The sequence below is a fragment of the Erithacus rubecula genome (genome assembly GCF_903797595.1).
Source record: "Erithacus rubecula genome assembly, chromosome: 24".
In the NCBI taxonomy this organism is placed as follows: domain Eukaryota; kingdom Metazoa; phylum Chordata; class Aves; order Passeriformes; family Muscicapidae; genus Erithacus; species Erithacus rubecula.
The window spans coordinates 6,542,028-6,555,935 of record NC_136676.1 but is presented as its reverse complement, the minus strand read 5'-3'; the positions used below and the strand labels follow the sequence as shown (position 1 = coordinate 6,555,935).

Sequence of the window (13,908 nt, the reverse complement as noted above, 5' to 3'; positions counted from 1 at the left end):
GGTTGTGCTTCAGCCTCTCTGTACCTGCCCTGCTCCCCCCCTGCTTGTGGGTTTCCCCATCCTTTTGTTCTTTGCTGCTCCCCCAGCCCTCTCTCTCTGCATCCTCAGATTTATGTGGCTTTTAGGCTGTGTGGGGAGATTGATCAGCCAGGCCTTATGCATTTAGAGGAGCTGATAAATGACAGGGCAGCACATTCCCCTCCACTGCTCTGGAATAACTTCAGTGCTCAAATCAAACATCCCATTTGCCACAAATTGGGGAAGGCAAAGAGGGCACCTGGTTTATTAGGGTGCATATTTCATTTATCTGCTCTGGGATGCATTGTCCAGTTCTACGTGTCTGGGGAGGTAATTCCAGACTCTCAGCACCATCCCCCTGCCCCCCTCCCCTAAAATCCTTCAAGGTTTCCTTTCCAGCCTTCACCTTTGTTACAGCTGCTTTTCTGGTCCTTCATTTTCAGCCCTTTAATCATTTCCTCTCTTATTTGTGGTTCCTTTTCCACGACTGGCCCCATTCTCCCCCTCACTGAGGATGTGTCCCTCAGCCTGCAGTTTTATTTTGTCATCACCAGTGTTTCCTCCACCCAGATTTGCATGCTCAGCTGTCTCTTCACTCCACTGCAGCCAGTGGCAAACTTACTCTCAGAGGAATTTAGGGAGTTTCCAGAGGTTGCCTGGTGTCATTTTGGCAAGGGTCAAAAACTGGAATTTGGATCTGAGTGCCTGAATTCCAGCCTGGGCATTGCTGCAGTCACAGCCCCTCTGTTAATGATTTACCTGGGAAGGCCCCTGCAGAAACCCTCCCTCTCCAGAGGGATCATTTCCATTTTGTCTCATTTGCCTTGGATTTGTTCATTGCTCCAAAGTCTGGGGGCTCTTGAAGTGCTTTTATTTGTTTCCTTCTGCCATTTGCATAAAAATCCCTGTTTGACAGCAGAAACTGTCTCCAGAATAATTGACAATAATGGTTGAGATCCCAAGGGAACAACATTTCTCTAGTAGGGAACAGCACTGGAAATGCTGTGTGTGAGCCTGGAAGGATCACACAAGATATTTCAGGTGGTCCTTGAAAAGGAGCATGTCCAGCTCTTTCTTTTTACTTGCTCTTTAATTTTGATGTACAAGAAGACTTTTTGTATATTAGCATTTTAACAGCAGTTTAAAATAACCAGAAATGAATCTCTTTGTGTACAGAAAAGGCAATCTGAAGTATAATCAAAAGCTTTCTGTTGTCTTTTGTCAGCAGCACATTGTTTTGCTTTTCTGGGTCACAAATGTGCCAGACCTTTGTTCTGTTTAACTCTCAAAAGGCACCTTTAAAAAATCATTTCTGTAAAAAACACTCTCAAATCATTTTAGCTTTGTTTGCAGCACTGAGAAGTTGTTGATTGCAGGAGACAGAGAATGTTGGATAAACAGAAAGTTCTTTTTTTGTCAGTAAGGGCAGGCCCAGGACTTGCTGCTTCCTTGGGAAGATCCTCCTGCCCTCCCTGGTTTGGAAAGGGAATTCCTCCTCTTCCCACTCTTGTTTTAGTAGGAATTGCAAACTGAGCAGCCTTCAAACAGAGGGTTCATCTCTGCTGAAATGTGGGACCATGGCTGACCTCACCAGGCTGGAAATGCCTGCAGAAATCCAGGAGTTGTTTTTGGAGAGCTCAGGCAGTTTGTCCAACACCCCTTGCAGAGCTGCAGGAAAGGAAAGTCAGCTTTGCTTTGCTCCTGCTGCTGCTGCCATGCCAGGCAGGGCTTGAGCCAGCAGCAGCTGCTGGGCTCGGGTCAGGTTCCTGATTTTATCTTGTGTAGGGATCCCATTTCTGCTGCCACACTGTGGGATGGCTGTGGGACCACTGGGATGGCTGTGGGATCACTGGGATGGCTGTGGGATCACTGGGATGGCTGTGGGATCACTGGGTGATCACTGGGATGGCTGTGGGACCACTGGGATGGCTGTGGGATCTATGGGATGGCTGTGGGATCACTGGGATGGCTGTGGGATCACTGGGATGGCTGTGGGATCTATGGGATGGCTGTGGGATCACTGGGATGGCTGTGGGATCACTGGGATGGCTGTGGGACCACTGGGATGGCTGTGGGACCACTGGGATGGCTGTGGGATCACTGGGATGGCTGTGGGACCACTGGGTGATCTCTGGGATGGCTGTGGGACCACTGGGATGGCTGTGGGATCTCTGGGATGGCTGTGGGATCACTGGGATGGCTGTGGGATCACTGGGTGATCTATGGGATGGCTGTGGGATCTATGGGATGGCTGTGGGATCTCTGGGATGGCTGTGGGATGGAGCAGGGAGTGTGTGTGCCTCACAGAAGCCTTTGAATTTTACAGTGGTGCCCGAGCAGGGGTGGGGAGGCACAGGGACAGCTCTGCTGTCCTTCTGTCCTTCTGTCTCATCCTTCTGTCTGTCTGTGCATCCCTGTACCCCTCCTGCATCCCTGCATCCCTCCTGCATCCCTGCATCCCTCCTGCATCCATCCCTGCATCCCTCCTGCATCCCTCCTGCATCCCTCCTGCATCCCTGCATCCCTCCTGCATCCATCCCTGCATCCCTCCTGCATCCCTGTATCCCTCCTGCATCCATCCCTGCATCCCTCCTGCATCCATCCCTGCATCCCTCCTGCATCCCTCCTGCATCCATCCCTGCATCCCTCCTGCATCCCTCCTGCATCCATCCTGCATCCATCCCTGCATCCCTCCTCCATCCCTCCTGCATCCCTGCATCCCTCCTGCATCCATCCCTGCATCCCTCCTGCATCCCTCCTGCATCCCTCCTGCATCCCTCCTGCATCCCTCCTGCATCCATCCCTGCATCCCTCCTGCATCCATCCCTGCATCCCTCCTGCATCCCTCCTGCAGAGGTTGCCTGGCAACCCACTGCCTCCTGGAGCCTCCCCAGCAAGTTTGGGATGATTTATCAATGATTTATTGATGACTTATTGATGATTGATCGATGGTTTATTGGCAGGGCCAGGCAGGGCCCTGTGGGGCAGCACTGGAGCTTTTCATGGGAACTGCCTGGAACTGAGGGCTTGGGAGCATTTCATGCAGGATGTGCAGTGAGAGCACCCAGAGCTGATAATCAGGGTGCAGTTAGAACACACTGAAAGGCTCCTTGTTTAGACAGAATTGTTTTTTTTTATTGTTATTTTTTATTTTTCTGCTGTTTTGTTTTCTGTTTCCCATCAGGACTCCCCCACAGACACAGGTACAGAATGGGAATAAAAGCTTTGCCTGGTGCTTGGGGTGAACCTGTAATCTTTCTCTTCATAAAAATAGCTCTGCTAAAAATCCTGGTGGGAAAATACAGCTGGGGTCAGCACAAAAGGTTAGCAACACCCTGACAGCTCCAGGCCCAGGGTGAAGGAAGAGCTGAATTCCCCTGCAGCCCTGGCAGTGTCTGAGAGCTGTTGTGTCACCTTCAATATCATGTTGCCTTTCATGCAGACTCTTGCATTGATCCCTGGCATTATGCAGAGGAGTTTTGTAGGCTGGCATTTGGGTGGTGTTCATGTCACAGGGAGAGCTCTCCCCCCTTGGAACATCAGCTGCAGTGAAATAAATGGGAGGAAAGTGGGGCAGCCTTTGGTGAGCCTTCAGTTCAGCTCCTTGTGCTGCTGGAGCCCTTTGCCAGCCTGGCTGTGCAGAGGGGTGGGCAGTCCCTGCAGAGCATCCTGACAGGAGCATCTGTGTGTGTCTGAGGAGGCAAAGAGGAGAAAGAGGATGATGAATCCACTCTGACCTCCTGAATGGCAATATAAATACTTTATTGAAAATTCTAAATAAATGTGTTTGTAACCAGTAATCCTGCTCTGCATGCAATCTCATTTAGCCAACTGGGTATGCAAATGTGCTATTAATGTGTTTGCATCCAGTATAAATACACAAATCTAATCTGTTTATATATGTCATTTACACACAGCTGTGCTCACGCTCACTTCATACCAATATTTCCAGCCAGCCAGAGGTACCATGGGAGCTCCATTGTTCCCAACAAAAGCAGCTCAGTGGAAGGGGGCTCATTATCATGGCAGGATCTTTTGGCATCCCCTCCAGGGAGGCAGCTCAGGGCTCTGGGGCTGCTCTGCCTTCTCAGAGCTCTGCCTGTCCCCCCAAGCTTTGGGTCCAGTCCCCCCAGGCTGCAGAGCTGCCTCTTGTGTTTCAGGGTCGTTTTTCAGCCAGACAAAGCGATGCAGTTGGGAGGGAGAGAGCAAATTGTTGGGCACCTTGAAGGCTTCCAGCTGATGTATTCCTTGTCAGTTTGTTTGGAGAGGACACTTGATCTCACGGGCAGATGGCCTGGGGAGTGTGTCCAGGGCTGCACTCTGCACAGAATTGGAATTTCCAGGGGGAACATCCATGCCTTGAAATACAGAGTGCTATCTAATGAATGCCACCAACATATTTTGGTTTTCCGTGTCTGTAAGTGAGAGAATTGGGTGAAAACATGATTTTATTTTCAAGTATCTCTAAATGTGCTGCACACTGAACAGAAGTTTTGCAGCCTGTGAAGATCAGGAAGATGCTTTTATGTATTTAGTGTTCATCTGCTGTTAACTATAAAAACACCATAAATTTTCCTACCATATTTATTATAAAGCTTTAAAATGTATATTAAATATGGAAGGTGGTGACAACTTCCATTGGCATCTGCCTAGAAAACCTCAGGCCTTTCCAGACATGTACTAAACCTATTGCTTTCATAATAGCAAAATCTCCCATTTTGCTCGCTTAGAATTAAAGAAAAGGTTGAGTAAAGAACTTGCTGTTCTTGGACATAGGCTAAAGAGGTGATGTGATTTGATTTGATTTTTTATTAGAAAAGTTGAGAAATAAAATCCTTGTTTCCTGGATTGAGAAAGATCAGAAGAGGCCCTGTGTGTTTGTAAATGTTTTGCATTACACAATGCTCTTCACTCATTAACCAGGTGGAAACCAGAGGGAGGGAATGAAGCAGCACATGGAATCTTTTAGAGAAAATACATTAGATCTGAACTGGGCTGCAGCAGGATGTCAGAAGAGACACAGGAGGAGCAGGGATGAGTTTGCAGGTTGATCAGAGTCGTGCTGCCTTGCTGAAGGTTCCTGTTGGAAATGGATCAAACAGGTTGCCTGTTGTTGCAGTGGCTGCTGTGGGTGCAGTGTGTGTTGTTTGGGATGTGTTGTTTGGGGTCTGTTGTTTGTGGTGTGTTGTTTGTGGTGTGTTGTTTGTGGTGTGTTGTTTGTGGTGTGTTGTTTGTGGTGTGTTGTTTGGGGTCTGTTGTTTGTGGTGTGTTGTTTGGGGTCTGTTGTTTGTGGTGTGTTGTTTGGGGTGTGTTGTTTGTGGTGTGTTGTTTGTGGTGTGTTGTTTGGGGTCTGTTGTTTGGGGTGTGTTTGTGGTGTGTTGTTTGGGGTCTGTTGTTTGGGGTCTGTTGTTTGGGGTGTGTTGTTTGGGGTGTGTTGTTTGTGGTGTGTTGTTTGGGGTGTGTTGTTTGTGGTCTGTTGTTTGTGGTGTGTTGTTTGTGGTCTGTTGTTTGGGGTCTGTTGTTTGTGGTGTGTTGTTTGGGGTCTGTTGTTTGTGGTGTGTTGTTTGTGGTGTGTTGTTTGGGGTGTGTTGTTTGTGGTCTGTTGTTTGGGGTCTGTTGTTTGGGGTCTGTTGTTTGTGGTGTGTTGTTTGGGGTCTGTTGTTTGTGGTGTGTTGTTTGGGGTCTGTTGTTTGTGGTGTGTTGTTTGGGGTCTGTTGTTTGTGGTGTGTTGTTTAGGGTCTGTTGTTTGTGGTGTGTTGTTTGGGGTGTGTTGTTTGTGGTCTGTTGTTTGTGGTCTGTTGTTTGTGGTGTGTTGTTTGGGGTCTGTTGTTTGGGGTGTGTTGTTTGGGGTTTGTTTGGGGTGTGTTGTTTGTGGTGTGTTGTTTGTGGTCTGTTTTTTGGGGTCTGTTGTTTGTGGTCTGTTGTTTGGGGTCTGTTGTTTGTGGTGTGTTGTTTGGGGTCTGTTGTTTGGGGTCTGTTGTTTGGGGTGTGTTGTTTGTGGTGTGTTGTTTGTGGTCTGTTTTTTGGGGTCTGTTGTTTGGGGTCTGTTGTTTGGGGTCTGTTGGTTGGGGTGTGTTGTTTGGGGTGTGTTGTTTGGGGTCTGTTGTTTGTGGTGTGTTGTTTGGGGTCTGTTGTTTGTGGTGTGTTGTTTGTGGTGTGTTGTTTGTGGTCTGTTGTTTGTGGTCTGTTGTTTGTGGTCTGTTGTTTGTGGTGTGTTGTTTGGGGTGTGTTGTTTGGGGTGTGTTGTTTGGGGTCTGTTGTTTGTGGTGTGTTGTTTGTGGTGTGTTGTTTGGGGTCTGTTGTTTGGGGTCTGTTGTTTGGGGTCTGTTGTTTGGGGTGTGTTGTTTGGGGTCTGTTGTTTGGGGTCTGTTGTTTGGGGTCTGTTGTTTGTGGTCTGTTTTTTGGGGTCTGTTGTTTGGGGTCTGTTGTTTTTGGGGTCTGTTGTTTGTGGTGTGTTGTTTGGGGTCTGTTGTTTGGGGTCTGTTGTTTGGGGTTTGTTTGGGGTGTGTTGTTTGTGGTCTGTTGTTTGTGGTGTGTTGTTTGGGATGTGTTGTTTGGGGTCTGTTGTTTGGGGTCTGTTGTTTGTGGTGTGTTGTTTGTGGTGTGTTGTTTGCGGTGTGTTGTTTGGGGTCTGTTGTTTGGGGTCTGTTGTTTGGGGTGTGTTGTTTGTGGTGTGTTGTTTGTGGTGTGTTTGTGGTGTGTTGTTTGGGGTGTGTTGTTTGTGGTGTGTTGTTTGTGGTGTGTTTGTGGTGTGTTGTTTGTGGTGTGTTGTTTGGGGTGTGTTGTTTGGGGTTTGTTTGGGGTCTATTGTTGTGGTCTGTTGTTTGGGGTCTGTTGTTTGGGGTGTGTTGTTTGGGGTCTGTTGTTGTGGTCTGTTGTTTGGGGTCTGTTGTTGTGGTCTGTTGTTTGGGGTGTGTTGTTTGTGGTGTGTTGTTTGTGGTGTGTTGTTTGTGGTCTGTTGTTTGGGGTCTGTTGTTTGGGGTCTGTTGTTGTGGTCTGTTGTTTGTGGTCTGTTGTTTGGGGTCTGTTGTTTGGGGTTTTGCAGGCAGGGCAGCTCTGGGGAGCTGAGCTGCAGCCAGGGCAGGCAGTGCCCCTGCCAGGCTGGGCTCTGGGGTAATGGAACCCTGAGGCTGGCACTGCCAGCCCCGTGCCAAACTGCCAGCTGAGCTCTGTCAGGCACAGCAGAGTGCCTTTGTGTGTCTTGTCAGGAGATGTGTTCCCTGGGATGAGATGTGGGACCTGCAAGTACCACCCAGGCAAACATTAACAGGCTTGTTGCTTGCTCTGCCCGGGTTATTTATAGCTCCTGTGTGCTGCAGCATCTCGTGCATTTCAGCAAATTATCAGATGGCATTGGGAGGCCTCGTGCTGGGGCTGGTCAATAGCCATGGAAACCACTCCATAAAACAGAGCCCTGCCTGTCAGCACCCAGAGCCCCACGAGCTGGGGGATTTCCTAAAGCTAACTCATCATCCACTGCACTTTGGAAACTGTGGCACAGTTTGTCTTCAGTGAGCAGCACAAACAATAATGCTGACAGAATCCTGTCATAAGCAATCTTTTAAAGTTGAGCAGAAGTGCTAAAATTGAAATGTTTGTCCTAAAAATCCAAATTATGTACTTGTAAAAATGAAACCACTGTGCTCCAGAGCCACTTGCACTCCTTACCCAAACTTCTCCACAGGTCTGAGCCTGGTTATTCCCCAGCCCCGTGTTGGAGGCTGTTTCACCTGGCAGCTGTGAGCACAGGGACCTGAATTTGGTGCATGTCATCTGTGCAGGGGAGAGCAATTTCAATCAGTGTCAGGCAGTCTGCTTCGTGAGACACTGGGGAGCAACAGGTCACCTCTGATTTGGTGTGCAACTATTTTGTTCTTTTATATTTAAAGGCATTTTGAGGTCTCTGTTGGGCTTGGCTTGGAGAAAAGGAGTAGCTGTTCTTGCTGCAGGGAGAATGGGGCATGATGCTGAATTAATGGAAGACTAGAATAGGAAGAAAAATCTGAAAATTGTTCAAAAGGAAAAAGCATTGTTAAGCTTTAGAATTTCTGTCCGAGTTTCTGAAATTATTTTTTTGTGCTTTGTTATTTGTATGTTAAGAATTGTCCCTCACCTTTCCAGGAGGCACAAAGCTCCTTTGTAGTTGGGTATCTCACAGTGCCTCAGTGGCCCAGGGATAGTTCTGTACAACATCAATAAAGGTGACAGCAGAACTGGCCAGAAGGATTGACTTCATTCCTGCTTGGAAACTTGGAACAGCATTCCAAGCTCCCTCTAATTCTGTTACTCAGATGGGCTCTGTGCTAGGCTTGCATTTCCAGTAGGGCCTTCTGACATCCCATGGGGTCAAAAGGAAAACAGTTTGTCATAGGTTTTATTAATAGAGTTGAGTCACAACACAACCCAAATATAACATGGTTTGGTTAAAAGGAATCTTAAAAAATAAATTAAATGGTTCCCTAAGAATTCACGAGCAGCATAGTAAGTCTTGGGCAAAATAAAGAGTAGGAATTGGGTGTTCTCATTTAGACTGAGCTCTCCTGTTTCCCCGAGCTGTTCCATCATTAGCTGCAGTGTTCCAGCTCTGGTTTCTCCTCATTCCCTTCAGCTTTAGCTGTGTGTGCTGGGAAGTGATGCTGCACAGGCAGTGTCCCCCTGAGCCAGCCCAGTGATGGCAGAGCAGGGGCTGAGAGCATCCTGCAGGTCCCTTTGCAGAGCCTGTGTGTTCCTTTAGCTGTTTCCCATCCTGCAGTTCCCTTTGCAGAGCCTGTGTGTTCCTTTAGCTGTTGCCCATCCTGCAGGTCCCTTTGCAGAGCCTGTGTGTTCCTTTAGCTGTTTCCCATCCTGCAGGTCCCTTTGCAGAGCCTGTGTGTTCCTTTAGCTGTTTCCCATCCTGCAGGTCCCTTTGCAGAGCCTGTTTGTTCATTCAGCAGTTCATTTGTGAATTCCTGCAGAGGGAATGGCACTGCTCCCTGGGATGTTGGGAGTGGTGTTGGGCTGTGTTTGTCACTGCTGCTGCCACCTTCTCTTGCCCAGAGCACCAGCCAGAGCTCTGTGGTGCCAGGGGAGTGATCCACCCACCCCTGCATAATGAGAATCCCCTGGGAAAAACCCACCTGGTAAAAATGAGCATGTGAGTGCTCTGTGGGCATCCTGCTCTGCAGGTACCTGGGGACTTCTCCTGTGTCTGGGGGCTGGTGTCTTGCTCTCAGTGAAATTCTCTGTTTGGGAGCTCAGGCACCCCTTGAACACTTCAATCCCAGGTGCTGTGTTGGAAGGAGCAGGGGATATGAATAAATCACCCACTGGAAGGGACTGTCAGCTCCAAACCATTACAGCCATGGTTAATTCTGCTCTCTGTGCCCCCGGGCACGTTCTTGGCAAACTCTGCAGCTTTTGAGGGTCAGGGTTAGGTGAGATCCCTGTGGCACAACCCTGCAGAGCTTCCCTTCCATGCAGCCTGCTGGGAGCTGCTGGGGTGCTCAGAGCCCTGTTTGAGCTGGGAATTTATCAATTCAACCTTCCTGGAGTCCAGAGCCCTGTTTGAGCTGGGAATTTATCAATTCAACCTTCCTGGAGTCCAGAGCCCTGTTTGAGCTGGGAATTTGTCAATTTAACCTTCCTGGAGTCCTCACGCCCTTCACAACACGGAAGCCCCTCTGGTCACTGCCCAGCTCCTTCCAGCAGATGTTTGCAAAAAGATGCAACCCCAAATACACTGAGCCAAGCTGAGGCTCGTTTCTCTTTAGGGAATTATAAAACAGCATCTCCCTCCCTTCCTTGGAATAGTGGGGCCTACCTACTCAGCATCCATTATCTTTTATATAGACAGGATTTATTTACTTGTTGTTTATACCTATACACAGTGTTGATAGGAAAGGAAAAGGCCTTTTATTTTTCTGTTCGTTTCTTTTTAGGGAATTATGAATTCTCATTTCCCTCCTTTCCTGGAATAGTAAGGCCCACATCCTCAGCATCCCCTATCGGTTTTGCAGGCAGAAATCTGCTGTTTGCTTCTTGTTTATACCTGTGTAAGGTGTTGACAGGCAAAGAAAAAACCTTTTTATTTTGGCGTTTGTAGGAAAGGAAGAAGTCGTTCTCTCTTCCAGAGAGAGAGGCACTTTGTTTAGCGTTAAATCCTGCGCTGGTTGGGGATGTGCCGGGGGTCGCGAGGGGCGGCGGGCAGGCTGCTGTGCACGGTGCTGACAGGCAAGGAAAAAGCCTTTTTATTTTTGCGTTCATAAGAAAGGAAGAAATCCTTCTGTAGAATGTCCTTTGCAGAGAGAGAGGCACTGTGTTTAGCGTTAAATCCTGCGCTGGTTGGGGATGTGCCGGGGGTCGCGAGGGGCGGCGGGCGGGCGGCGCTGCCCCGCGGCCCGGCTGGACGGGGGAAGGCGGCGGGGAGAGGTCGAGCACGGAGAGAAGGAGCAGGAGCGGCGCCGGCGCCCGGGAGCTGCCGAGGGGCAGCGGGGGCGGCGTCGGAGCCGAGCCCGGCGGGGCCCGGGCCCGCGGCTGAGGGGGGCCGGCGATCCAGGCCGCCTTTTGCGGCGCGCCCCGCGGAGCCGCCCGCCCGCCCAGCCCCGCCGCCATCACACGCTGGGCGCCGCCGCCGCCTCCGCCCGGCCCTGCGCGGCTGCTCCGCTCGGCTCGGCTCGGCTCGGCCCCGCTCCGCCCGGCCCCGCCGCCCGAGCGCGGCCCCCGGCCCCGCCGAGCACCGCGGGGGCTGCGAGCTTTAACCCCTGCGGCACCTGCCCGGCGCATCGCCCCGGCCCCGAGCGGCTCCGGCTGCGGCGGAGCTCGGAGCGCTGCCGCTCGGCCGTGCAGGGGGATGAGCTTTTGCCTTTTCGGAGCCTTTCCCGAGCCTTTTCCTCCGTTCGCAGCCGTGTAGGTGCGTTCGCTTCCCCGGCAGACCTCGGGCTCCCGGCTTCGCTCGGCTCCGCTGCCGATTCACAGCAGCCCTTTGGGGTTTTTTAAATCTTTTTTTTTTTTTTTTCTCACTATTTTTTTTACTGCTGCTGACACGCTATTTTTGTTATCTTTTATCGCAGAAACGGTTTATTAAGGGGTTGAGGCAGTACGGCAAGAACTTCTTCCGAATCCGAAAGGAGTTGCTTCCCAATAAGGAGACCGTAAGTACATTCGGACTTTATATAATTTGCTTTTTCTCTCGTTGCTTCGCTGTTTGATCTTGCGAAACTCTTCCCTTTTTACCCCGAATTCTCCTCGGATAAACGGAGGAGAAATCCACAGGGCAGCTGCCGATTTTTAGTGCAGTTTTTGGGTCTTGGGGTACGAAAGATGTTACATAAAATAATCGTCATGGCTGGACGGAGCCACCGAGCCTGGCTGAAGTGTATTTATGGAGACCGAATCTAATTTTAAATTCTGACATTATGACGGGATAATACACTTTGTGTCACACGGTCGGGCTCGAGTGGCATCGGGTAATTAATTAAAGAAAACCTAAACCAAAACAAGATCAGCTGGGGTCGGGCTGTGCTGTGACCCGCACGGTGCCGGGCTGGGCTTAACTCCGCCTGCCCTGGACCCGTGCTTGGGATGGGTCTGTGATCTCAGAGCGATGTGTAACCCTGAACCCGTGTAACCCTTCAACCCTAAACCCCATTTAACCCCTAAAACCCATGGAACCCTTAACCCTAAACCCCATGGAACCCCTTAACCCTAAACCCCATGGAACCCTTAAACCCCATGGAACCCCTTAACCCTAAACCCCGTGGAACCCTTAAACCCCATGTAACCCCTTAACCCCTAAACCCCATGGAACCCTTAAACCCCATGTAACCCTTAACCCCTAAACCCCATGGAACCCCTTAACCCTAAACCCCATGGAACCCCTTAATCCTAAACCCCATGGAACCCTTAAACCCCATGTAACCCTTAACCCCTAAACCCCATGGAACCCTTAAACCCCATGGAACCCCTTAACCCTAAACCCATGGAACCCTGAAAACGCTGAACCCCATGTAACCCTTAAACCCTAAACCCATGTAACCCTTAAACCCTAAACCCCATTCAACCCCTAAACCCCATGTAACCGTTAAACCCCATGTAATTCTGAAAACCCATGTAACCCTTAAACCCTAAACCCCATTCAACCCTTAACCCCTAAACCCCATTCAACCCTTAAACCCCATCTAACCCTTAAACCCCATGTAACCCTTAAACCCTAAACCCCATATAACCCCTAACCCCATGTAACCCTGTCGTTGCACCCCAAATCCCAGCAGGGCTCTGGGGATGGGGCACTGGGAGGCTCCTGCAGAGGACACAGGCTCTGGGATGCTTTGGGAGCCCGCTCACTTTTCCATCTGTCCCAGAACACCCTCGGTTTGTGTCCTGCAGGTGTCCTTTAACTGCCCCAAGGCTTTGGGAAAGTGGTTTTGTTTTATTCTGGGTTTTCAAGGGAGGTAGCTCCATGAAAATGGAGTTGGGCTGTTCTCTAGCAGTGTATTAGTGGTGTGGAAAACACTGATTTAAACCATCACAGAGTGTTTAGAGTTCTGTGGGTGCAGAGTCTGGATGTGCACTGGGGGAGAGCATTGCTGTAATAATATTTAAAAAGCTCTCAGTTTCTGTAGGATGATTCCATTCTCCTCCAGGAGGTTCCTGTGAGACAGTGCTGTGATAACACAAATCTTTGGGTGGTAAATAGTAACACTGTGTGAGTTAAAAAGGAAGGGGAGGATGAGACAATTACAAGTTCACTCATTCTGAGAAAGGAAACTCAAAATTGCTGCTCGGGTGTTGGTGGACTCGAGGATTCTGTGGGATTTTGAGGCGTGGAGAGGTGAGAGCTGGGAAGGAATGCTGGAATAGGATGGATCTTATCAGCACCTGACAAACCCAGCACGTATCATGCCTTTCCTCCAGAATATCTCCTGGAATGGATTTGGAACACATCAGTTTTGCTTTTAAAAATGAATTCTGCTGATGGTAAAGCTGCTGAGGGGCAAAAGTCCTCTTCTAAGTTAGAATTGCAGCAGCTCTGAAGTATACTGCGTTTTTAAAAATTGAAATTTATGTTTTAAATATGAAATGTGAGGGAGGGTTGTGATGGAGAAAACATTTTACAGGGGGAAGGAAAAAAGAGCTGTGAAAAATGGAGAGTTGAGGGCAGGTGCCTGCCCCTGTTTGAGGTTGGATATTGAGCTTAGGGTTTTGGTGAAAGTTTTGTGAGTGGTGTTAAACCTCACGCAAAGTCTCTTCTTTCAAGTGTTATATTTTTGTTTCATTAGGTCTAATTTTTTACTACAGAGAAGACTAAATATTAAGTCTGAGCTGTGGGAAGTATCATGTTGATGGGTTTGGGCTCAGGGTTTTTTTTAGCCCCTGTGGTAACTGATCTACAAATAACCTTTGACCTACAACGGGTTGTTTATAATCTCCGCTTCCTATTTTTGCCCACAGGCCTCACTTCTGCTTTCTTTAATTCCCAATCTTTTTCAGCTCAAATCTACAGCTACAGGAAGACATTGCAGCATAAAGGCTGCACTAAATATTTGACTGTCCAGTTTTGCTTCTGTTCCTTAAAGTGGAATAATGAGTAATGTAAATCACAAGGCTGTAGGATTAATTTGTCTGCATTTTTTCATCACCAGAATAATTTCAGATGCTTTGCCTGCCATTTTTCTGTTGCAATTTCAGAAACACCAGAAAAAGTCTTTATTCTCCTGTTCAGCCTCCATATTAACATCAGTGAAACTCTCAAAAGTTGTTAAATGGATACTAAAGGAACTTCCAGGTACTTAAAGATGTGTCAGGGGCACTCTTGGAGTGACTTGCCCTAATGGCTCTTGGATCTCTGATTTATTGAGAGTTTTCCTTCCTGCTCACTAAAAATTGTGGGGAGGAGACCCAGGGGGTTTTGCC

At 49.0% G+C, this 13,908-nt stretch overlaps 1 protein-coding gene across 1 annotated transcript in view; it reads left to right on the top strand.

The window, feature by feature from the left end:
* RERE (arginine-glutamic acid dipeptide repeats) overlaps window positions 1–13,908 on the top strand; it is a 174,409-nt gene that overhangs the window by 123,873 nt on the left and 36,628 nt on the right. The window contains 1 exon segment of the mRNA XM_079326262.1: window positions 11,067–11,147. Coding sequence (XP_079182388.1) covers window positions 11,067–11,147 — 81 coding nt within the window.